Source organism: Amborella trichopoda, chromosome 10 (genome assembly GCF_054954075.1).
Source record: "Amborella trichopoda isolate Santa Cruz 75 chromosome 10, AtrichopodaSantaCruz75HAP2 v2.0, whole genome shotgun sequence".
Taxonomy (NCBI): Eukaryota; Viridiplantae; Streptophyta; class Magnoliopsida; order Amborellales; family Amborellaceae; genus Amborella; species Amborella trichopoda.
Window position 1 is genome coordinate 38694804 of NC_142345.1, and position 25116 is coordinate 38719919.

Sequence of the window (25116 nt, forward strand, 5' to 3'; positions counted from 1 at the left end):
TGAAATCATTGCCCATATATATATATATATGTGTGTGTGTGTGTGTGTGTGCACAATTATACAATAATCAAGAGCACAATACTTACATAAACGTTTTTGAACAATTTCTATTGGCACTTTATTTTAGCAGTCCTCTTCCTCACTGGACTTTGCACTATCAAAACTTTGTAGGGATTTGAAATTGGGTTTAGATGGAGAGAGCAAAGAGTAGAAAAAGAGAGGATGACGGGGAGTATAGAGAGAGAGTGAATGACTGATAGTAGGGAGGATGAGGAAATAGAGAGAAGTGAGGAGGAATAGAGAGAATTTTATTTCTTTTTGTGGAGTTTTGAAAGGATGGTACATGGATTTATAAATTTGGAAAACATTTGGGTCACGCACCTTTTCATATTTTTGAAGCCACATACCTTTCTAAGGGGTAGTTTTTTTTGGAAGGGGGCACCCACCTTTCAAAGATCACTTTTTTTTAAAAGTCACATGCCCTAAGTCCTCTTTAGGCATAGAGGCCCTTCTTATTTTTTGCGACACGTGTCCACCCTTTAACTATGACTTAATAATGTGGTGTGTGTGTGTGCGCTTATTAGACTGCACAAAAAGGCTACTCCTTACATTTTCCTCTAGAGCTTTTTCTATTATTATTCTATTTTATCAAGTGGCTTTCAAAATTTTTATGTTTTTTGAAAGTTCATTTCATTTTTTTGTGTGATATGTAATATATGTTATACAAAACCTAAACAAGCCAGAAAAAGAAAAAGAAAAGCTGAAATGACGATCATGATGATGATGAATACTTCGAATTCGTCTATGACATAATTACAAACTTGTAGGGAGGGAGGGAGTTTTTTTTTTTTTTTAATGGATGAGAGAGAGAGAGTTTTCATGTAGTTATCCATATGCTTATCGCATTTATAGTATTCAATGATGGAAGCGAGTACCATGTAGATATGTACACCGAGTCATTTGGGAGGTGTCAAGGGTTGACAAATATGTAGGCCGAGCTGAACCTATGTCTTCATTTTTTCAACTATGGTTTATGCCAACTGTGTTGTTGTATTGTGCAATATGACGATGATGGGGTTAAAGGATGTGGGAAATACATGATGTTTGAGCGGATAAGTGATTACGTTTTGGTTGCACATGGGGAAACTGAACTAATTATATTTGGTAAAGCAGCTCGTGGAGTAATGTGGCTTATGGAGTTGGGAGTGTTTATTGATAGAAAGAATCCTAAGGTCCTCTAGTTGGGAGTAATTTTGTTGAAGGTTAATTAGTAGGGTAATGGTTTGAAGTTTAATTATTAAATGGGATGGTTTGATATGTTGGGGTTTAGAAGAATATGATTAGAAGGAAGTGAGGGACAGACAGGATTTTGGCGTGAGGAAAGGGGCCACATGGGGGATGTAATCAGTGGCAAGGACTGATTTGTTAGGTAATTGGAAATATATTTGAAATGATCTGGGTTACTATTTTGTAAGTAGGAGGGACTCAAGATGTGAGGAACAAGAAAGGTTTGGTGCATAAAAATCTGGAGGAGGTCAAGTTTGTATTTAGGTGGGAATCATGGGAGGTTGCACAAATTTTTGAGGTAAGAGCGTGATTGCTGTTTGGCTACTTGGTGGGGTGCTTGGTAGAAAATTGAAATTGGGTTATTTTGGGCATGAAGTGATGAAAGCAAGGTTACTTATTATTAACAACAAAAGGATGATGGCAAATGAGGGGCATTGGGAGGTGTTTCCAAGGTCATGGTATCTTTTAGGTTAGTCGTTGGGTGGTGCTATAGGGGAAATGGGTTGATCAAATAAGGGCAAATTCTGGGATATATTTAATTTCCTATCGGAAAAATGTTGACAGAATGCATCTATGATAGGTCATTGGGTTGTAAGGAAAATGGATGGATCTTTAGGGATGAGTGGGTCCTTTTGGGGGCTCAATGGAAGCATTTGTAGGGTAATTGGGTGGACGGACAGTTCAGGAAATTTTTGTGGTATGAGGGCCACTTTTGTTAGACCAGTGGGACTTGTTACGAGGGATATGAGAGGGTTGTGAATGGTGAAAATTGGTGTGTGTATGAGGGGTATTTGCTTTTGGTTCACTGAGTGAGCTTGGGTGGTAAATCCCCATTGCTCTTCATTTCTGTGCTCTTTAACTAAAGTGCAACTTGATGATTACATGTCCCCATTTTAACTATTAAAGAAAATATATATCTCCTGTTTTTTGGATGTACCATCTAGTCTCGTGTTCTCAAACTAGATCTTCCACCTGGATGCCCATCAAATCCTTTTGTTTAGGAACCATGAGATGGTAATCATTGTTTTATGTTCTTTTATAGCCATCTCCTCCTGCCATACATTTATGCTGTCAAGGATTTGTGTGTCCAATATTACTAGGTCCCTCTGTCTTGTAGCAGTTTTCAGTAATCGTGTACCCTATGTAATTCTATCGCATGTCACTTGCATTCTAAATTTTCATTTATTTTGATAATGAACAAATTTAATTAGCAAAAATACAAAGAAATACTGTTTGACAATTTCAAGAATAAAGGACATCCTAAACTTAGTGAGTAATATTTTTGTGCGCTTGTTGCCATTTTTGTGCAGTCTTTCCATATTTTATTTTTGTTTTCTGCTTTCTTCTGTATAATTTATGTAAATGCCATCAGAGGCAACACTACTAGTAATATTCCATAAAATCAATGAAAATGAGAAGAAGTTAACAATGGTTAAAACCATTTTCCGGCTCTCTTTAAGTACACTTGTACTGTCTATTGATTGGAAAGATACCCAATGCTCCAATTGACAAAGGTTTTTGTTTGTGTAGGATGCACAAACTTTGCATGGACTTTGACAAAGGCGCTACTCTGGAATCATTTATGCCGTCTTCTCATTTGGGAAATGAATCAAATGGTTTCCTTTTAAAACACTTAGGTGTACCAAATAACATGATGAAATCTGTGTCCATTGGAAAACTGCAACATGGACTTGAGAAAGGCAATGCTTCAAACACTGATGTTCCATGCACTCCAACTCTTGAGAATCCTCTAAGTATCAATACGCTGAATTCAGCACGAGAAGAGATTTTTTTGCAAGAACTGAAAAAATTTATTCTAGAAAGAAATGGGGTTTTAGGAGAAGGTTGGCATATTGAGTTCAAACCATTCAGCGATAATGAAGTCTATGCTGTCTTTTGTGCTCCAGATGGTCACAAGTTTCAGTCAATGTTTGATGTTGCTCATTATATTGGAGTTTTGGACAGCAATTCTCATCTGGATGCTATAGAAAGGCTTGAAAACTCAACTTCGGGCCAGAAGGGTTTACCTTTGCGGAGAAAGAGAAAGGCATTGGCTAGACTGAAGTATGCTGATCAAGATTCATCCAGAAGTAAATATTTGATGGAGAATGAGGAAGCTGGAATGAGGGAGACTGTAGAAGTTCCATCTGATATTGATACAGATCCCAGTGCTTATAATTTAAAGTGTGATGATCGAACTTCAGAGGGTATGGCGGAGAAGTGTGATGATCGAAGAACTTCAGAGGGTGTGGTGGAGGAGTGTGGCTCACTTGGAAGTTCTCATCATCTCAATGTAAGTATTGGTCTGGTTGTCTGTCTATTGTCTTCGTAACATTTGCCTGCTTAATATTCATTTTTCTTCTGTTTATGTATTGGAATTCTGCTTTGGTATTGGCTTCATGCTTAGCAAAAGATCCACGTTGGCTTCGTGCCTTAATATATCCTTCAGCATATGTACACATTTTGTTCTTTGGGCTGATAATTCTTTACTGCATTTTAAGGTTGATTTCCCAGTGCAATATGGAGATTTCTTTCTTCATTCTCTGGGGGGCATTGATGCTCGACCGTCATATCACAATGCTACTCAAATTTGGCCTGCTGGTTATAAGTCTAGCTGGCATGACAGAATAACTGGGTCACTATTTACCTGTGAGGTGTCTGATGGGGGTGATACTGGACCAGTGTTCAAGGTCAGAAGATGTCCTTGCTGTAAAACTTCTATGCCAATTGGGTCAAGCATCCTTGTGCATGCAAAAGCTGACCTTGATATTGCAAATGACCAAGGGAAATTAGAAAGTGAACACCCTACTGTCGAGGGGGAATGCGACATGGATGATGATCTTCACATGCTTCTCTCAGATCCGAGTGATTCAGTTTCTTCCTGTTTATATCCCCTTCAGGACCATGATTTTTGTGCTCCTCTGCGCTTGCAAGAAGCCTGCCTTGATACACGTGGAGAGAGAACTTTGTCATCACCCCAAGTTAAAAATGATTTGAGGGATGAAATTGGTGAATTTTTTGTTGAAGGGAGAACATCATCTTCAGTATGGAACTTGGTGTGTCAGACCCTTATTGATGCATGCTATGAAGCTCTCAGGCATAAAGGTTCCCTGCAGCTTTTTTGCTGTCATGACACTGGAGAGGTATCCCCATCATATTCCCCAACTACAGGCAGTCAGGGTATGTTAAGCAAATTTTGCAGTGATAGAGGTCCTTTGAAGATCCCATGCGTCTTCAATAGCGAACAAGATCTAGAGGATGCATGCATTGAACTTGTGAAATGGCTTGATCGAGATAGATTTGGACTTGATGTTGAATTTGTGCAGGAATACATAGAACGCCTTCCTGGTGCCCTTGATTGTTTTAAGTATGAACCTCTTTCCACAAGGAGCAACTACTCAACATCTCAAACCGTCGGAAGTGGTTTTCTTCTTGTGAAACGGAAGAGGGAGCTTTTATGTGATGGGGGGGAACCCTTGGTTGATGTACCTCTGGAGCTAAAAAAATCTAGGAAGAATCAGTCCGCTGAAGACCTTGAAATTGATGAACATAGTCCTCCACCCGGTAGACCTTTGAGTACCAAGCTTCCTCCAGAGTTGGTTGGTGATGTTTTTCAGGTATGTGCATATCTAGAAAATACTGTTTTTTATTCTATAAAACAAAAAAGAGTATAGTTGCTTTCATTGTATTTTGAAAGGAGGTAGTATACCATAATACAAAAAACAATGGAAAAACCATATTCCGTTGGGCCATAAGCATTCATTGAAACGGTGGACCGTTATGGAGAATGTGGGACCGAGTATCGGGGCATGTCTTGTTCTGGTTGGATCCCACTCTTTCATTGTCACCATCAATTATTGTGATGGATAATGGAGACTTGCCATAGTCCATTGGATTATAGAATACTTTTCCTCGAAAGTATTGGTTTCATTTCTTGACCATATCTTTGACTCTGCCTTACAAATTTAGGTCTGGGAACTATTAGTGCGTTTCTATGATATTTTGGGTTTGAAAGAGCCGCTTTCCTTTGAAGAACTCGAGGAGGAGCTTATAGATCCATGGTTTGAGGATACCAATATCTTGGAAAAATTCGAAAAGGAGCTTCAGGAATCCAGAGACTCATCTGAGCAGAGTGGAAGTGAAAACCTGGGCCACCCTCCCCTTTCTTCCGTTTCAAATTTTAGATCAGAAGATCCGCATGCATTTATTCTCCTGGAATCAGGAGCCATGAAGGAGGCTTCTCTGGCTAAAGTGGCGTCACGCACATATGGCAGGTGCACTGGTGTAGCTTTGACAAGGGCTCATGTGTCACTGTTGAAGGTCCTTATTGGTGAGTTGCAGTCTAAACTTTCAGCCATTGTGGATCCAAATTCCGATGCTGGAGAAATGAAGTCTAAACGAGGAAGGAAAAGAGATTTGGATAACTCTATGACTGTGAAAAAAGCAAGGATGGATTTGTTGCCCATTAATGAGCTAACATGGCCAGAGTTGGCTCATAGATACATTTTAGCTGTTTCAGCTATGGATAGCAGCCATGATTCTGGGGAGATTTCTATTCGTGAGGCTGTGAAGCTTTTGCGCTGCTTGCAAGGAGATGGAGGAGTACTCTGTGGTTCCCTTTCTGGAGTGGCCGGCATGGAAGCGGATGCCTTGGTAGGATGAGATCCCTACTTTTTCTGTCTTTTGCCATTCAATATAGAATTACATTTTCTACTGAGAATTAGATTTTATTCTGAGAATGATTTGCGATGTATGATCTGCATTGCCTTGATTGCTTTGTTGTTTTTATAGAACTTCACACAGTATGAAAATGACATTTCATTTTTCTGTTCTTTTAGAATAATGAAATTATTCTGGACTTCAGTAATGGTGCACTCATGGAAGTTAAAAACTGTTTCACGAATGCATTGGTCATGAAAGAATACGAAACTAAACTGGCACTAAAAAATGAAAACTTTTCTGTAAACCCAGAGGACGACTCGAATTACTTATTATGCATAGCACTTATGTACCTGCAGGATCTCCTCTCTCTCTCTCTCTCTCTATATATATATATATATATATATATATATATATGTTTGCTGCAATGGTTGGTGTTCACTCCTGTGGTTGCTGCTGCTTGGTGCAGTTGGTAGCATTGTTACCTACCTGGAGCAGAATCATCACCTCTCTTAGTATGTGTACACATGCGTGTGTGCATGTGTGACATGCGAATGCTTCACCTCCTATCTGTATTGGAAACAAGTTTCATGTAAAATCCTCTCTGCATTAAGTAGCGATAGGGCTCAAATTGCTAGTAGTTAGAGCAAGTGGTAGATTTACAATGCCTTTAGGCATCTTGTATATCAGCTTATTTCTTCTGTAGTTCCTTCTTTTGAGTTAAAGATTTGGGGTATAGTTGGTTCTTCATTTGGTTTTGGTATTATTGAGTTCTTAGCTTTGAAGCTCTCATATAAAAGTAAAATTTACTGATCTAGAACTCCTATTTCTTAGGAAATTTGATTCGTAGCTCCTTCTGGTAAGGAAGGACATTGTATATGGGTTGTTATTGACATCTGAGTTCAACATGTCACTTTGATTGGTTGCACATACTATCCTATGGTTATGCAGTGTCTATTTTTATGTAATAATTTATTTTCTGAGGTCTCATTTTACTCATTGATGTCTATTAACCTTAAAGCAAGTGACATGCAGAGAGATTGTTTTCTGTAGTGTAGGAATTTTCTTTTTAAAACATCTTTTGTAATATTACCCGAATTTACACTCATTTCTTGACAATGGACTTTTGATTAACTCTATTTACAAAATTGACGGTTGGGTTACCCTAATTGATGTGATTCTCAGCTGCTTGCAGAGGCTGAAAAACAAATTTCTGGCTCAATTAGGAGAGAAAATGATGCTGATTTTATTGATTATCATGTGATGGATGTGGATACTGCTGGGGAGAAGTCAGTGGCAAGTGGGACAGACATCCCTGAGTGGGCAAAAATGCTTGAGCCTGTGAGAAAACTTCCGACCAATGTGGGAACCAGGATTAGAAAGTGTGTCTATGATGCTCTGGAGAAAGAACCCCCTCAGTGGGCGAGAGGAATTTTGGAGCACTCCATAAGCAAAGATGTTTACAAGGGTAATGCATCTGGCCCAACCAAGGTAATCTGTTATACCCTGTTTCATGTTGTAGTTGTAGGCTTTTGGTGAAAGTCATTGTCAGATGCAGAAACATGTTGCGAAGAAAATATATATATATATATATGGATATAGGGTATTTGTTATCCATAATCATGCTAGTATAGATAACCACACACCTCTGTTTCTGGAGTTTTATGTTTTATATGGAGAGGCATAGCTCTCTGTAGCGTCACGAGTTGGACTTGATGGTTGACCTTGAAGAAATGCAGATGGAAATATAGCACTTTCTTCTAGTTCGGATGATTATACGTTCGCAATGTTTCTGATTGTGTGTGTCCGTATAGATGCACATGCACGCAGATGTATGTGGGTATCTGCTATTATGGTTATAATATCAGAAAATGTTTTTGAACTTAACATAAGATCTCTCCTGTTTTGAAATACAAATTTTATACTAAACTGCAGATACACAGACATACATACATCTACAAGTTACTACATGAGCTGTATGCACATGCTCATTTCTGTAAATGCATGCTAGCTGCATGCTTGTTCGTCCTACCCTCATACTTGTACACATCCCCTAATCCTTGCTTTGAAAATCGATCTCGTTAAGGTTGCTGGCCCCTTTGAAACTGGTCTTGCCCCCTTCATTACATTGTTGCTGCCATTCAACTTGTTGCGAAATGCTGGATGGTGTAGCAACAAAATTTCAAACAGGTCATTGCCCCTCTCTTCCCAGCTCAATATCCAAAAGTCTGACAGTGATTTGAAACAGATCTTGGTAATGCTTGCTGTATCAAATATATCTTGGAAGGTGATTCCTATTCCCCCGAGATCGGGAATCAATCTAGTTTGGTCATCCATGTGTGTTATGCCCCACTTTAGTCATGATAGTTACGTTTGAGCTTCTTCCCCCAATTCATTGCAGTCCTTTATGTGTGTTCTCACGTAGTTTGATGATGTCCTCTTCTAGTCCTTCCATATGGTCCATAGTCATCTGTAAAGGAGTAAGGGCCATAGTTACCGGAATCTCTCCACCAACCTTGCGTTTCCAGTTTCGAAACCCGATTCTGCGTTTCTGTTAGGAATCTCCCCAGAAACCGTTTTTCGTAACCAAGGAAACTTGATTCCTTAATTTCGGAATTTCGATTTGACACATCTTTAGAAACCTTTTTTCGGAAACAAGGAAACTCAATTCCGTAATTTCGGAATCTCGATTCAACACATCTTTAGAAACTATTTATCGGAACCAAGAAAACTCGATTCCTTAATTTCAGAATATCGATCCAACACATCTTTAAAAACTTGAACCCATTCATTGTGGGTAGATGTTTCCAAATATATCGAAGATTCTAGTGAGGATTAAGTCTTGATTCCATGTCAATTGGAGTAGAAATCTTCCTTCGAATGCTTCTAGTGGTTGCAGGTTTTCATTATTTTACTTGTGCTACCTTGGATCTCCTTTACTTTAAATTTAAAATATAATTGGTAAATTGTAACACATACAATTAAAAGTAAAACCATGGCGTAGGCATAATCCTATTTTGTCTTTATAATAATGAAGTTAAAATCACAATTTAGAAATACTTGTCTTTTGTTCTGTAGTCCATATTCTTGTAAATCTCGATCTCAAACTGGCATGGATCTTTGATTTATGTACTTTAAAAACTTGATTCCAAATATGTTAGAATCACGATTCGAAACAACAACATATCTATGTTCTACATATGTCAGAAACTCGATTCCATAGATGTTAGAAACTCGATTCCATATGTTAGAATCACGATTCAAACTAGACTTTCTATTTATTTGAACCCCCTTCCTTTTGCTCCTCTACTGTTCGAGAGCTTTTACCCATGGGATTTAATCTACTCTCTAGCATTCAGAGGGTGCCTAGTGCCACCTATAACCTGATCTCTTTGTTTCTGTTGAATTCCTGAAAATCTTATCATTCTCCAGATACTTCATATCTATGAACATGCCTGGTGATCTATCATGCAGCACTTTCTCCTTTCTAGAGTATTGAAGCTCATGTTCTTCGCATGCCAGCTTCTTTGGACTTTGAACCAATTACATTACAAGAAAGCTCACGGATGTGGGCAGGACATGCTCTACTATTACGATTTCCTTGTTGCTCCACTGTCTCTATTGCTAAACTTGTATATATTGAAATTGCATGTGACATATGTGTTCCTGTGTTGTGTTCATGAATGAATTTGTGTTAAAAGTTATATTCTTTGTTGCATGATTATTATATAAATATTCTGGATGAATTATGTTTTCGGAGTTATGGTGAAATCACTGTGTTTCCTTTTTTCTTTTTTCTTTTCTAATTTGTCTTAAATTGATGAATGCTTGTATACTTCTAGAGAAGAAAATTTGCTTTGACAATCTGCCTAATTGATTCTTCACTCTGTGGTACCTTTAGGGGTCCTGCTCCTCCCTCTCTGATTGTCTTGGGAGCCATTGAGGTCACCTCTAAATTCAGTCTGATCCTTCTCACCTGTTACCTTCTCGAACTGGATATGTGTTTGTCATGGAGTTGTTATCAAGATACTGTTTTTGTCCTTTTTACTTTTAGCTTTTATTTTTTAAATTTGTTTTAGTTTTTTGCTGGAAGGGGTCTACTCATGCTTTACGGATATCAGTATCTGCACTGCTACAAACTGTGCTGCTTATTTTTTTCTCTCTTAGCTGTTCGCGGAAATAGTTATTTGGCATTATCATATGGCTGGTAAATCGGTCAAATGGGAAAACTGTGGTAGGGCTGTATGCTATAGTTTTCAATTTTCATGAGTTGATGAGTTGCAGGTGTTGAACTAGAAGTTGCAGTGAAGAACCTAAAAAAGGGTCAAATACAGTATTGTGGTGCTGAGGATAGCAATAGTCACCGGTGTAATTTACTAATATAACCTATATCACCTGTGTAATTCAATTATATATATATATATATATATATATATATATATATATATATATATATATATATATATATATATATATATATATATATATATATATATATATATATATATTTGTATGTATGTATGTCATGTATATATTATGTTATTATTCTAAAAAAAAGCATGTGAATATGACGAAAATAACACATTCTTGGATACCAGCTGATATTTTACCTTGTTTTTCACTTTTTTTACTTGTATTTTTTCCAGGACAAATTTAAGGCCTTAAAATATTACAAGGTTTTTCATGTTCATGCACATTAATGCTTCATTGGCCCTTTGTTGACTTTCTCAAAAAGCACTTCATTGGCCCTTTCTTGGATTGGGCATGCATTCGGTTAGTGAGTTCTGGTGTTCAGGTGTCATTTGATCCTTCTGATGTCTTGTCTGCTGGATTTAACACATGGTTCCCAATCTGGTCATTCATGTTACCCAAAATATTTTATACTCCCACAGAGTACACTGTGCATTTAGTCCCCCGGATAAAACTCAATATAGTAGTTTTAGTACCCCATGGGGATGTAACCTCTTCAACCTGTAGACTAACCTCACTAAGAAAAATTTCCGAATTGAGCTCTCTATGTCCTGGAAAAAAAATGTCTCAGGATTGAATAGAGACTGTTCAATCTTTGAAGGGCGAGATATAAATGTCATAAAACTCAAAATTTGATTTTTTTTTATATTGAAAATAATCATCTAGTGATTCTTATGTTGTTCTCAAAATTTCAGACTGAAAATATCCTCCCAAGTAGGTATTTTGACTGGGGGAGTATACGTGCTCTTCATGTTATTTTTGTGTATGTAGCAGTTATTTATTCATAGAATTATACCTCTTTTGCTTTAAGCTATGATATCTTGTTGGTTGAATGCAGAAAGCTGTTCTCTCTGTTCTGGAGGAGGTGTATGGTGAAGGGGTGCGCCCTAAACGGTATATGGAAAAGAAGGAAAGGCCATTGCCCTCTGTATATGAGATGATTATGAAAAAATGCCGGATTGTTCTACGCCTTGCAGTTGCTGCAGATGAAAAGAAGACTTTCTGCAATTTACTGGGGACAACACTTCTAAATGGAAATGACAATGGGGAAGAGGGCATCCTTGGTCCTCCTGCTATGGTGTCTCGGCCTCTGGATTTCCGAACCATTGACTTAAGATTGGCTGTAGGTGCCTATGGTTATTCCCATGAGGCATTTCTTGCAGATGTTAGGGAGGCATGTGCTCCTTCACTTGTTTTTATTTGTTTCCAGATGAGTAAAATTGAGATTGTTGAGCATGACATTGTCTATAAACACACACAAACGCACTCTTGTTGCAGAATATTCTTTGATAATGTGCCACTGTTGTAATTGTGTAACTCTTCTTGCGATCTACGATATGCTCCACATTGTGGATATTTTACTTGGATTGTTTAATAAATCTGGCTTTTATTTGTAGGACTGTATTCTCCTCACATGGCAAGTTCCTTTATATGGTTTCCACAGGGTTTCCTTTTTCTTATATGTGACCATAAGTTCGTGAGGAGAAGTATGCACTGAGTTTTACACATAAATGCGCACAAATAAAGGCTTGCACAGCAGAAGAGGAATGTGGAAGTGAAAAGGAATATTTAGAGTAGGAGTTGAATTCAACTTGATTGAGTAGCTAAAGGCATTGTTTGCCCTTGCCTTGCTTGAAAATTCATACGGGGATTCAGACTTAGTCTTGGTTGTTGGTATGCATTGATCTGACAGTTCGGAAGTCAATTGGGAGGCCACTTTGCATAAACATTTTAAGAAAATACATTAAAAAATAAAACCTTGAAATAAAAGAAAAGAAAAGAAATCTAGGGGAAAATGGGAAATTAGGTGCATGGGGTCTTCATGTGAGCAAACTAATGACAAAGTAAACAAAGAGCTTCAAAAAAAGAAAAGTTGAAATAAGGAAAATTTTAGCTATGTACTGTAATGTGCTGTGACTTGTTCGACTGCCTTTGACTGGCTCAGTCAGGTGAGTCCTGGTCTGACTCAATGGGGTCAATTGGACAAGGCCAATATGGCTGGATTATTCTCAAAACCTGGCGCAGGAATTGCTGTTGTCTGGTTTACTAGGATGAGACCTGGGTTGACCCTTCGGTTTCGAATTGTGATCTCTTGAGGCTTGGGGTCTCTTTTTTTTCTCTGGGAGCTGTGAGATATTTTGGACTAGGTTTTTTGTTGGTGTTGGGCATGGTGCAACGTAAGTCCTTTAGTTAAACTGGTTACTGTTCTCAGTCTTCAAAAATAAGAAACAAAGGACAAAAAAGAGGTTCTGTCCTCAATTCTCAACTAAATTCAATACGCAAATTTGAAATTCTGAATGAGGAAGATGCTGGGTAAATTTGAATAGCCTGTATCTTGCTCCAGATTGATAGCCCTTGTAAGCATCAATTTCTAAATCTGTGTATGGTGGTTGTTGAATCTGCATGCTTCCTGGAATTGCAGATTGCTTACTGCTTTGCATATTTATGTTCTTAAGATAATTCATCTTTTATTATTATAGTCATTTCTTATTGAATTAAATTGCTTAGAGTTTCAATAGCGATCTTTTCATTGGTAGATATCAATTGGAGGAAATTGAATTTTCTTTAGTCTAAGAAATGCACAGGGTTCTTTGTAGAGGTGGATACATTATACTGATAGTGTTTTCTTCCTTTCTTATGGTATAATGATATTGCATTAAGTAGAGAAAAATAACCTGAATTTTCTTTAGTCTAAGAAATGCTCATGGTTCTTTGTAGAGGTGGATAACAGTCTCTTCCTTTTTTATGATATAATGATATTGCATTAAGTAGAGAAAAATATGCTAGCTGTGGCAAGTGGGGAGCTACTTATGTAATTTCTGTCATACCGAATTTGAGTCTTTGTGCTGGTTGCTTTAAAATTTTCTTTTATTTTGTTCTCATTTTTACTTTTGCTTGGAGGATCAGTCAGATGTTTGGCTTTGTAATTTTTTTCATAAATTATTTCTTCTGAAGCATATATGTTTTTCTCTTGATTCTAGAACTTATGTTCCCCTTTATTATTGCCTGCCCACTAGGCATCATTAAATATTAATTGTTAGTTTTGTTGGCAGGTTTGGCATAACATAGCCACTGTTTATGGTGACCGTTCTCAGCTCATGCAATTGGTTGAATCACTCTCCCAAAATTTCGAGTCATTGTATGAAAAAGAGGTACACCAATTTTATTTTATTTCCTTCTTATTCAGTTTTACGTTTTATTTTGTAATTAGAGGCCAGTTATGCAGAAGCCTTTAACTCTTGACCTGGTAAGGAAGCCCCACCTCTGTATTGATGAATACTGCTATGCTCACTCCCTTTATGTGAGCAACTGTTAATGAGGGAAAAGGAAATGCCCTTGGCAAATGATGAAAAACACTCCTGCATGAAAATGATTGGCACTAGTAGACTGGGTCTTTTAGGTCCCACAATTTGGAGTAGGTTAGTGAAGGACATCACTGATGATTTATGATACAAGTCCGTAACCCCATGCACTGATCATTTAGGAATAGATTCCACATTGTATATTTGATTCTCCATATTTCTAGATACCCTCAAGGTAAATGCATTTCAGTCAATTGTCTCTTTGGGAGGTTTCTTCACAGTTCAGTCTGGGCTTCTTAATTAAGATTGTTTTATGGACTCTAGTCCTAGTTTTGCTAAAATTTTGGAAGCGATCCAGGAATATCTTGTTGAAGTCTTGTGAATTCTGACACAGTTTTGAAGCTTAAGCTGTTTACTGTCTTACAAGTCAACCCTTTTTCCTTTTGATCTTGTAACAAAAATTTTATCCACACTCTTGTCAACCTCGGTGTGAATTCTTTGCATTTGTTTGGAAGTGTCGCTATAGTGAGGTCTTGCATTACCATTATGGTTTCTTTGAGTCCCTTTCTTGGAGTTCTGTAAGAAACAATTATCTGCGCTTTTTTTATAAAATATAGGTAAGCTAGGTATAGTATCTAATTAGAATACAGAGGTAACCTCTACCATGCTTCTAATTGTTTAAAAAAATCGCCTTCCTAGTGCTTGAGCAGGCGCTTAGGTGCCCAGGGGCCTTAGGCTGCCTGCCTAGGCCTGGGCAGGCATGTACGAGCGCCAGTTCGTGGACACCTGCCCAGGATGTCTAGGCAGGTGCCCAGTAATTGGGCCTTATTTTGGCGGAAAAAGGTTGTCCGTGAAGGGCATTTTGGGTCTTTTTAACCCATCAAACGGCAAAAAAAGGCTTATTAGGGGTTATCTAAACCCCCAAGGGAAAAATAATTCAATCCTAACAAAAAACACCCAAAAATTGTTATTTTTGGAAATTTTTTCGAATTGAGAAAATTTAAGTTTGAATAATCATCCAAAAGCTTACCATCTTATTTGAATTTTTCTTAAGAGTGATAGCGAGGGTATTGGAAGACTGTTTGGTGAAAAAGATAAACAATTATCTCCTCTTTCTTTTCTTTTGTATTTTTCTTTTATATTGTGTCATTTTGTATTGGTCGTATTGGAGATGTGAGGTTTATGTGTGATATGATTGTACTCCATTATGGAGTACAGAGAGTTGGAGACTAATACACTATGAACTTGTTTATTGATTTGAGGTTTTCAACATGTTTCAATGTTCATGCATGTATATTTGCATAAAATAGTTAATTAGAATATATATAAATGCAAAAGAATAAGAAATGGACACAGATATCATATATGTGCATTTGGATTGCAGATGTGTATATTTCTAAAAATCTTTCACCTCAGGGCACTTGAGGTTTTGGGCACCCTCCTAGGCGTTGCACGCCGTAGGCCAGGCTAACATGCGTCTCTTTTTCCATTCTTGTAACCTCATTTTACTTCTTGCATGTTAGTCAGAGATGCAAAACTTTTGAGCTTTTTGTTGCCTTTTTTGAAACTGATCCTGGGAGTTGCATTCATGAGTTCTTGATGATTGCAGCTGATCCTCGATGTTGGGTCATATGAAATGTGTGTGATGCTGGTGTGATTAATTTTGCGGATCTGACATATTTCCATGCATGGTTTTCTGAGTGACTAAATTTCCTTTGATCATCATTATCATCCCCTGTTTAGTTTTTCTGTGTGTATGACTTGCTGCATCTTGTGAATGTATCTCCCAATAAGTTGAACCTCCAGTCATTTTGGTTTCTCTTTAGCAAACAGACAAGTTTATGAACTTTGACCATTTGCATGGGCCAATAGCACTTTAATCATTTGGCGATGTTTAAGCTGATGCTAATGCTGCCAATATTGATAAATCCGTCTTATATTGGGATGCTGGGAGAAATTCTTAATGCTTACCTGAGTCAAAGGCCTTAGGCTATTGAATAGTTTTGACCGGTGCCTAAATCTACACCATGCCTAAACTTAAGCCTAGTGGATATCACATCGTTTTCATCTGTTTTGTTACATCGGTTTTTCTTGCCATTCTTAAATCCACTTTCTGTTATTTATGATGAGCCAAGATGTACCTTTCAATCTCTGTAACATGTTCAGACACCTGATTGTGTTTCTTGCCATTCATAATATATTTTGACTTTATATGTTTGTGTTGCTCTGTTGTGACTCTTCATGTTCCTTTCTGTTTTTAATTTATTTATGTAGTTGTGTAGCGTTTGCCTTTACCATAATGCATTCTGGATGCAGGTTGTCAGCCTCGTCAAGAAAATTGTTAGTGGGGCTGATGCTGGTGGTTTGAATGGTGCTGAAGTTAGAGACGATGATTCTTGTGCTCATGGGAGTGAAATCACTAAAGCTCCTTGGGAAGAGGGTGTTTGCAAAGTTTGTGGCATTGATAGGGATGATGATAGTGTGTTATTATGTGACAGTTGTGATTCGGAGTATCATACTTATTGCTTGAATCCTCCACTTGCCAAGATTCCAGATGGAAATTGGTACTGCCCTTCATGTGTTGCGGGTCAATCAAATACTCGAGAAATGGCGTCAATTGCTCAAGTGTCACTTGGGTATCCACTAAAGCGAAGGTTTCAGAGTGAGGAGGCCCGTTCTTATTCAGAGGCATTGAATGAATTGGCAGTCACAATGAGAGACAAAGAGTACTGGGAATTTGACATAGACAAGGTTTGTGCGTGGGCATTGTGTGGTAAAGGATTTATTTGACACGATATCTACTGTACCTGTCTACTAGTCACGTCTGTTTTGATCTGGAGTTGATTTCTCTATCTGCACCTTTTGGTCTCAATCCAACTAGTGCAATCAATAAAAGAGTACTTGAAATATACTCATTCCTAGCTCTTAATACCAGTAAACATTTCTTTTTAAAAAAAGAGTACTTGAAAATAAAAACTTTTAAAATTAATAATGTGAACATTGCTTTGATGTCAAGTTACATCCAGTAATTTAACTTATCAAGTTTCTAATTCAATTAAAAAGACTGAAGAATGGCATACTGATGATTTATGAACTAAAATAATTTGTGTAATGTTATAGTGAAGCATTGTTTTTGTTTGACTGCACGTGACCTGCTTGAGTTGACTTCAATTATCAGATACTGAGACCAACCATACTCGACTCTCCGATGTCATATTGTGTATGGCTGTGTTGTATCCTAGACCTATCTGCTTCCCTTATAAAACCTAAATTCTCTAGATCTAGGATTCTTTTATATGCATTAAATAGTATATGTATTAGACATGATAATATGTCATTTTATAGACTACATATAGACATTCGTCTTATGTACCAAAGTTATAGCCATATCTTATTTTTTCTTCATGTATCTATTTTTTTGTGGGAAAGACTGTCAAAGTATAGTTGCAAAGAAATAGGTTATATCAGAGAAGGGCTTGACATTTGTGTTTCAAGACTCGAAAATTTTAAGTTTATCTGGTTAGAATATGTGTTGAAATTCATCCAAAGCATTGTCAATTTCAAGAGCTGGAAACAAATATGAAACAAAGGAGAATTTTGGGAATTTTACACAAACTATACTGAACAAGGTAAGTTGGGTGTTCTGGCTCCCTCTTTTTGGATACCTGAAATGATGAAATGATGTATATGAAATTCAATAGTGCAAAAAGGTGGTAGTTGTTAATGGATAACATTTGTTTGTGTTTCCTTCACATCTTGCTAACCTTCTGAGTTCTCATTTTTGGGTTGCATCCAGTTATGGTTGTCTACTGTTAAATATTATCTCTACTTGTCAAGGTAGTCATTTCATCAGAAAAAGAAAAAGTTGTCTAGGCTGTCATCCTGCAGACACAGGAAGTTAAATCCAATCTTCGAAGTGTAACCCCAATTTCCCTGTGACATGCCCTCACCCACTTTATTTCTCTTTCCCAACTAGAGTTTGTATAATATAGATTCATATTTCATGTTTACCAGTTTAATTATTAGTTGGGTCTTCTGTTAGATTCTGTTTGTCCTTTGTATGTTGTGTCGAATCTTTTTAAGCAGGTTAGGTCTGTGAACTATGAACTATTTAACATAGGAATGTGTTCGCAATTTATAAATTGGAAATATATTCGTTTATTCTCATGGTGATCTATGGTTTTCAGACCAGATTGCTACTGTTGAAGATAATGGTTTGTTAGTATATATCACCCATTTAATCAAGAAAAATTATATATCACCCATATATTTGACATCGTTTGTTGTCTCTACAGCAAAGGAAAATTTTTCTCTCTTAGCTCATGTTGTTTTTTAATTGCCATTGAGTGTATGATTGTTTGGTTGGCGAAAAATGCAAACGTAATGGTATTGCCATATTGATATAAGAAAATTTGCCTTAAAGGTGAATATTTGGGCCATTTACACTAGTTTTCTGGTCTCCTGCAATGTTTCAGCAAAAGTACGCTGTTCCTCATATTTATTTAAGATGTGTATCACTCTTCAAACAGATTAAGATATAATCTAACTTGTATGGCTTTTGATGCAGCGCATATTCCTGCTGAAGTTCTTGTGTGATGAAGTGTTGAATTCTACAGTCATTCGTGAACACCTTGACCAATGTGCTGATATATCTGTCGATATGCAGCAGAAATTACGCTCCCATGCTGTAGAATGGAGAAACCTAAAATACAGAGAGGAAATGCTGATGAAACCTTCACAGAAATACACTGGTAGACTCAATTGTGATGCATTTCAGGAGGAAGCACAGGGTTCTCTTCTTGGGAATAATAGTAGATTGGCAGGACATAACCAAGTATATGTAAATGGACCTGCCTTTGATTTCTCACTTTTAGGGAATTCTCAGCAAGGAATTCCTCCTAATTCTGAGGGTATCCAGAGAGAGAGTGGGTTTACAGATACTGGTTCACCATACTTGAGCAACATGGCTGATACGAATTATAATGGAAACGGCCCTCACACTTGTGATCTCTTGGAGCTGTCAAATGGTGGAGGAATTAATGTTTACAATGTGGGACACGGGGTAGTCAGATTTACTGGAATATCAGATCCCCCAAGAAGTGTTCAGAGCAGTATAGACAAGGTCATCGGTTTAAATGCCCCTATGAATGATTCTATACATCCAAACATGGTTGGTGTTCCAGAAATGTCGTGTTTTTCTTCAGAGATTAGAAGGTCACAGCTAGCAGATCATACTCCAGCTGAAGGCATTGATTCTGCATCTGTGAAATCAGTTCCGTTAGCAAATGGTATGTTAGAAACACTGTCACAAGTTCATGAGGATGCCTCAAATGTTCGAATGGATGTTAATCTTGTGCCCAGTCCAGTGAACCCTATAAAGCATGACCTCCTGGTTTTGCAGGAAACAATTGCCAGTGTAGAGTCAGAGTGCTCAAAAATGTCTCTAAGAAAGGAGTTTTTGGGCAGGGATTCTATTGGTCGGTTGTACTGGGCTTTAGGGCGACCTTACAGATCTCCACGATTGGTTGTTGATGGAAGTATGGAGCTGCAAGGAAAGAGAAAGAGACCTGATGTGGGCTATGAGCCCTCTTCAAACCCTTCAAATGGTTTACCTATGAATTTTTCTGTTCTTTCTAGTAAAGAGATGTATCCCCAGAAACATTTGCCCTCTCAATCAAAACTGAGGAATTACTCATGTGATTCCCTTGGATGTAACTCATATCAAAAGTATGTTACATTTGTTCCTCATTTTCCTTTTGTTTGCTATGAATCTGAATCAGAAATTCAGAGTCTGATTGATTGGTTGGGGACTTTTTATCCAAGTGATGGAGATTTGAAGGAATGCATCTTGCAGTGGCAAAAGCTTCGCCCTTTGCCACCCGTGAATATAATTCCTAGTAGTTCCAAAATGACAACATCAAAGTGCTTTAAAAACAATGAAAAAAATATTGCTCCTCATTTGTTACTGACACGAGCTTCTATTATCTTGGAGAAAAAATATGGGCCATGTTTGGAATCAGAGCAGCAAGATATTCCAAAAAAACGTGGAAGGAAGTCAAAAGGAAATTTTGAGGAGAAGATGTATCGGTGTGAGTGCTTGGAACCCATATGGCCTTCTCGAAGCCATTGCCACTCTTGCCACAAAACATTTTGCACTCATTTGGAACTTGAGGGGCATGATGATGGGCGCTGCAATTCCAGTGTGCCTGTTCCGGATGAAAGCAAGGAAAATGATGATCCATGTAAAGCGAAGAGGACCGGGCATGAATCTACCCGGCAAAATAATGGAAATGATGAAGCAGATGTTTCTGAGGCATCAAAAGGTGGAAAAGTGATACTTAGCTCTAATTTGCTTAACCATCATAAGAGTGGGTCACAGTGTCCTTATAGCCTTGAAGAGATAAGCAGGAAGTTCATCACAAAAAATTCCAACAGGGAATTGGTGCAAGAAATTGGTCTAATTGGTTCAAAAGGTGTTCCACCACTTGTACCAGGTCCATCTTATATTCAAGAAGATGGAATTTGTATTTCTGAAGAACCGTTGTTTGGTTTACCTGGAGAAATTGCTACTGCCTCTCATACTGGTGTTTCAGTTGAAACCAGTCCGGGTACCTCAGATTCACCTCTCAGCTGTGCAGTTAATGAGGGGTCATCAAAAATTCAAGGGAACTCAATTGATATTTCTTGCCAGGGAGAGGTTGCTCCAAGTTTCCCGAACTTGGTACAAATTGACAAGTTTACTGTTCCTGACTCTTCATTGAAGCCTATGCTGGGAAGGGTTTCACAGATTCTTAGAAGGCTCAAGATAAACCTACTTGATATGGATGCTGCCTTGCCAGAGGAGGCACTAAAGCCATCAAGAGGACACTTATTGAGACGGTGTGCCTGGCGTTCTTTTGTCAAAACTTCAGAATCGATATATGAGGTGGGATTTGCTTCTTCTCTTATCATATTTAAAAGGTATTGTATGTTATGAGACCATTTATCGTTGTTATAAGGAGGTGAAAGTTACTAGTAGTTCGAGAAATTTTTGTTGTCAACTTTGAGTCTAGTCAGTAACATACAACCACCTAATTTGAAATCTGATGGACAAGAATTAGTTTGACCTCCTTGTATTAAAAGTGAATGGTCTCTTTGTATACTTATCTGTTTAAAATTCTATTTACCTTATTTTTTCCATGTATAAAAGCTTCATATTTTGAGAAATATGCATACACCTCCACAAAAGATAAAGAATATTTCAGTAACTATTAAAAATTAGATTGAATGAACTGATTGCCATTGGCATTGTGATTAGTTTTCATTTATTACACATTCTGAGCTTTGAAGTTCTATTTTTGTCGCCACTCTAACTAATTCCAGTATTGCCATCATTCAAAAAAAGATTCCAGTAGTACCCTGATTGGTTCATTGCATTTCATTTGAGCCATTTTCTCCAATGAGTCACGACATCTGTCCAATGGATGCTTAGCTTCTTGAAATTGTTATGAAAATTACATGGAATTACTTTTCTGAGAATTTGTTCTATGTTTTTAATTTACTCTATTGGTTTGAACTTAAATGATTTCTATAGGAGGAAGGCTCCTCACTCAAATTTTATTATTATTTGAGTCTCATATATCACGCAATTGCTCTTGATCTACCAGTCTGTCACACAATTGTTTGTGTTGGGAGCAGGATTGAGAGTGATTTAGGGATCGGAAGTGGGGGATTATGAAAGCCTAGAAGATCCCTATGGTTGGGAGTGTCCTCTTTACAATGCATACTCTTTACAATGCATAATGTAGGGATTCTATCCGAACCTTTTAGGTATCTTGATCTCAACCTTTTGAGAATCTCTCTCCCAACCTTTGGGATCATGCTAGAAATTAAGACTACACTGATAAAGTTTACAATTTCTAATGTGAACTAGAACTAAAACAATGTGATCTTAAGAAATAGAACTATTTTGAGACTACATTGTGTTATATTTGTAAAAATTAAAATTGGAGAGAGTCATCGTATTAAATAAGAGAGAGGGTCATTAAAGTAAATAACTAAGGATGAAGCATGATTACTTAAAAAATAAAAGGATAAAAGAGGAAGAGAAGAGGACACTTGTTGCGAAAATAAGAAGGGTTCTCTTCACACTTGATATGTAATAGATATAAATATGGACAGGGGTAGCAATTGACCCACCGACAGGGGGGTTGACCCGAACCGGGTCTTGGTCCATGTTTGGACCAGGCTGGTCCAGGTCCAAATGAGACGTAGTTGAACCTGACACCCAGGTTGGGTCTGGCTTGGACCCTATCGGGTTGGGTTGGGGTTGACCAACCCCTATAAAATATAGGAAATATGTATATCTTAAATATATAAAATAATTTCTTATTGTTTTTTTATTTCTGAACTCGGGCCCGGCTCAAGTCCGAGTCCAAATGACCCGGGTCCGGGTCCAAGTGTTGACTTTCCGGTTCAGGTTTGACCCGGACCTGATCTAACCTGTTGCCACCCCTAAAGACGATGTAGGAACGTGAGCCGGGCACTTTCTGGGTTTCATGGTGAGGCTACCCTGCCCTTGATTGTGCATGTTTTTTGAGTCTTCTGCAACTGTCAGTTGCATGTTTGGCAGTTGGTGCTGGTCAGTAATGTACTGATAATGGAAATATGCTCTGTATCCAGCTGATGTTTATGGTTACATGGTTTAAATTCATACAGCATAATACCTATTTAGCCTTAGGTCCCTGTAACGAATTAAGTCTATTGTTTAGCCTTAGGTCACTTTAACGAATTGACTATATTGTTCAAAATAATCCTAGACACTTAAGGATCGACTTAGATGAACTGATTTTTCTTTTTGTCTTCAGCAAGCACTACCTGATTGGTGTATAAACTTGTTTGCTATGACAGAGATTCAGGAAAATAGAGATAGCCTGTTCCTGCAATAGTTGAAAGAAAACAATTTATATTTTGCTGGCTCCATGAAAACATGAAAATTTTGGATAGAGGACTTTTTTGCAGTGGTGGTCATGGTCTCTTAATCTAGTGTTTCTCTGCTGTAGATTGGGAAGCCAACAGTATGCCATACATTTTGAGTGTAAGTAACCTTTGGCAATAAAATGGAATAACTACACTTTATATATCCGTAATTGTTTGTTGGGAGTCCTAGATTTGGTGAGCCATGTTCTCTATTGACCCACTTCACTACACTAGGTTTCATCCAGTGTTCATAAAAGAAACGAATCAGTGGGATGGATCGTCCAACCCTGATTCCGATCCAGATCAGCTGGATTGGCGATCTGGATTGTTTTTGGATCATCCAAATTGGTGATCCCGAAAAAAATAAAAAAAATAAACTAAAAATTAAAATTGGGGTTTATTGGGTGGGAATTTAGGAAGGAACCAAGGACAACACTAGATAAGCTTAATGAAAAAAGAAAAAAGAAAATGAAAGGGGGGTGTTTTATGGGGGAGCCGGTCCGGGAGCCATACCATTCCGGAACCAGTTCAGTCCTGACCAATACCACATTCAGATTGGCGATCAGCGGGCAAATATTAGGACTCATGTTTCTCCATCTTTTTATTGAAATTCATTTTAGACTGTTTGGGCATTTGAAGTTTCAACTTTCGTATTAATTATAGATGAGACCCATGTGAGTATATTCTTATTTACTCACAGAAAGCTTCCTGATGCTTTTGTTCCAAGTGAAGTCTCCTTGTTGCTTTGAAAGCCATGTCTTTTGTCTTGGCTTTGGGCCCAAAAACATGTAGTTCTCTATCTGCAAATGTTGCTTCTGAGTAGAATTTGTGTTGTAATGGATGTTGTTGGGGTGCTAATATAGTAGACTTTGTTGTTTAATTTTCCAAAGGAAAAGTAACCTTTCAGGAATAGTGTATTGACCACTCTCCCTTCCCTTCTCTCTCTCTTTCTCTCTCTCTTTTCTAGGTGTTTATTTATTACTCTCCTGTGTATTTTCTCTCTTTGTACCTTTTTTTCTCTACTTGTATGGCCTCTACTGTATTACTGAGAACTTCATAAACCTGGAAAGTATGGGACCTTAACGATAATGATCTCCACGACTTGATGTTTTTGCTTGACCATGTAGTTTGATTTTGAATTGATTGCCTTCTTCACAGATGATCCAAGCTACAATCATTCTAGAAGACATGATCAAGACGGAGCACTTGAGAAGTGGTTGGTGGTATTGGTCATCCCTTTCGGCTGCAGCAAAGACATCCACCATCTCGTCTCTTGCTCTTCGAATATATTCACTGGATGCTTCCATCATATACCAGAGGCTCCCTCCTGACCCAAGTGAAAACCCTAAGCCCTGCAAGTCCAGCAAGAAGCGAAAAGATCCAGATGGTTGAACGACATTAATTGGCTTAGCTCATATTTGTTTTTTCCCCCCTTTGGGGAGCTTGTAATTAGGGCAGAGTGCACGAGTCATATTAGCTTTCCTTGTGAATCTTGGCTCTGATTTATGAGTGAGAAGACCGATTCTGCCCTTTACTTCCTGTTCGGGCGAAGCTCCAACCTGAACAAACATATTGGTGATTTATCTTGTCGCTCCAGTTTTCGAGGTCATCACTCAAAAGAGAGAGCCCTTTAACCTGGATGAAACAGCCATAGACTAATCGTATGTCAGTTTCGTATGATTCTGTGAAATTGGTATCAGCTTTTTGTGCTTTTGGTGATGGCTCTGAGCTATACTTTTAATGGGAGGGGATTGTTGCAGCTATACCTTGTGGCTGTGGTTTTCATCTCAGTTGGGATGGAAACGAATAGAAGGAAATTTGCAAATATGCTTTCAGACCCTCAAGAGACACGCATGAATCATTTATCCATTATCTGTGCATCTTGTGTATATATGAAACACTGACCCCCTAACCACCCAGAGTTGAGAGGTGCCCTTATTTTGATGCACTTCTGGAGTGGAAGCATTTTTGGTTAAGTGCGTGGTGGGTGGTGGGTTTCTCCATGTAATTTGCATATGGCTTCAATACCTTGGAACCCTAGAAGTGATTCAGACACTGGTCTCTGATAAGGGTGCGGCTCAGCTCTTCATGGATGTTCTTAGAAGCTTCTGTTAGCTGGGTTTTTTATGTGGATGACACGCTAAGATGGGAACTGGTATTTTTTTGTGTCTTGGAAGGCTACCTGAAGGACTTAAACTGAGTTCTTTTTTCATGGAAGAGGACCTGAAATGACTCAGTATAGATGGACTAATCAGATAGACAAACAGGTGAGCCCTTACGTCTTTCCATTGTAGAAAAAGCAAAATGAGGCGGGGCATCATTCTTTGTATGTTATGTAGTTTTGGTAGCGCAATATGACAGAGGTATACATCTTGTAAGCAAGCATGCACGTATCTAGGCATTCTTGTGCAATTTAAATGGAATGCACATTTTGGTCTCA

At 37.9% G+C, this 25116-nt stretch overlaps 1 protein-coding gene across 3 annotated transcripts in view; it reads left to right on the plus strand.

Annotated features, from left to right (window-relative positions):
* Positions 1-25116, plus strand: part of MBD9 (methyl-CPG-binding domain 9) — a 31452-nt gene extending 6336 nt beyond the window's left edge. Inside the window, exons 2-10 of one of the 3 annotated variants that reach the window (XM_020667034.2) lie at positions 2818-3580; positions 3789-4904; positions 5257-5940; positions 7132-7437; positions 11255-11590; positions 13470-13568; positions 16035-16469; positions 18286-20678; positions 23835-25116. In XM_020667034.2, the coding sequence (XP_020522693.2) occupies positions 2818-3580; positions 3789-4904; positions 5257-5940; positions 7132-7437; positions 11255-11590; positions 13470-13568; positions 16035-16469; positions 18286-20678; positions 23835-23838 (6136 nt within the window). In that variant the 3' untranslated portion in view covers positions 23839-25116. Of the gene's footprint in view, positions 1-2817; positions 3581-3788; positions 4905-5256; positions 5941-7131; positions 7438-11254; positions 11591-13469; positions 13569-16034; positions 16470-18285; positions 20679-23834 lie in introns of those variants that run through there. The other 2 variants (XM_020667033.2, XM_088849558.1) reach the window with 2 other exon arrangements.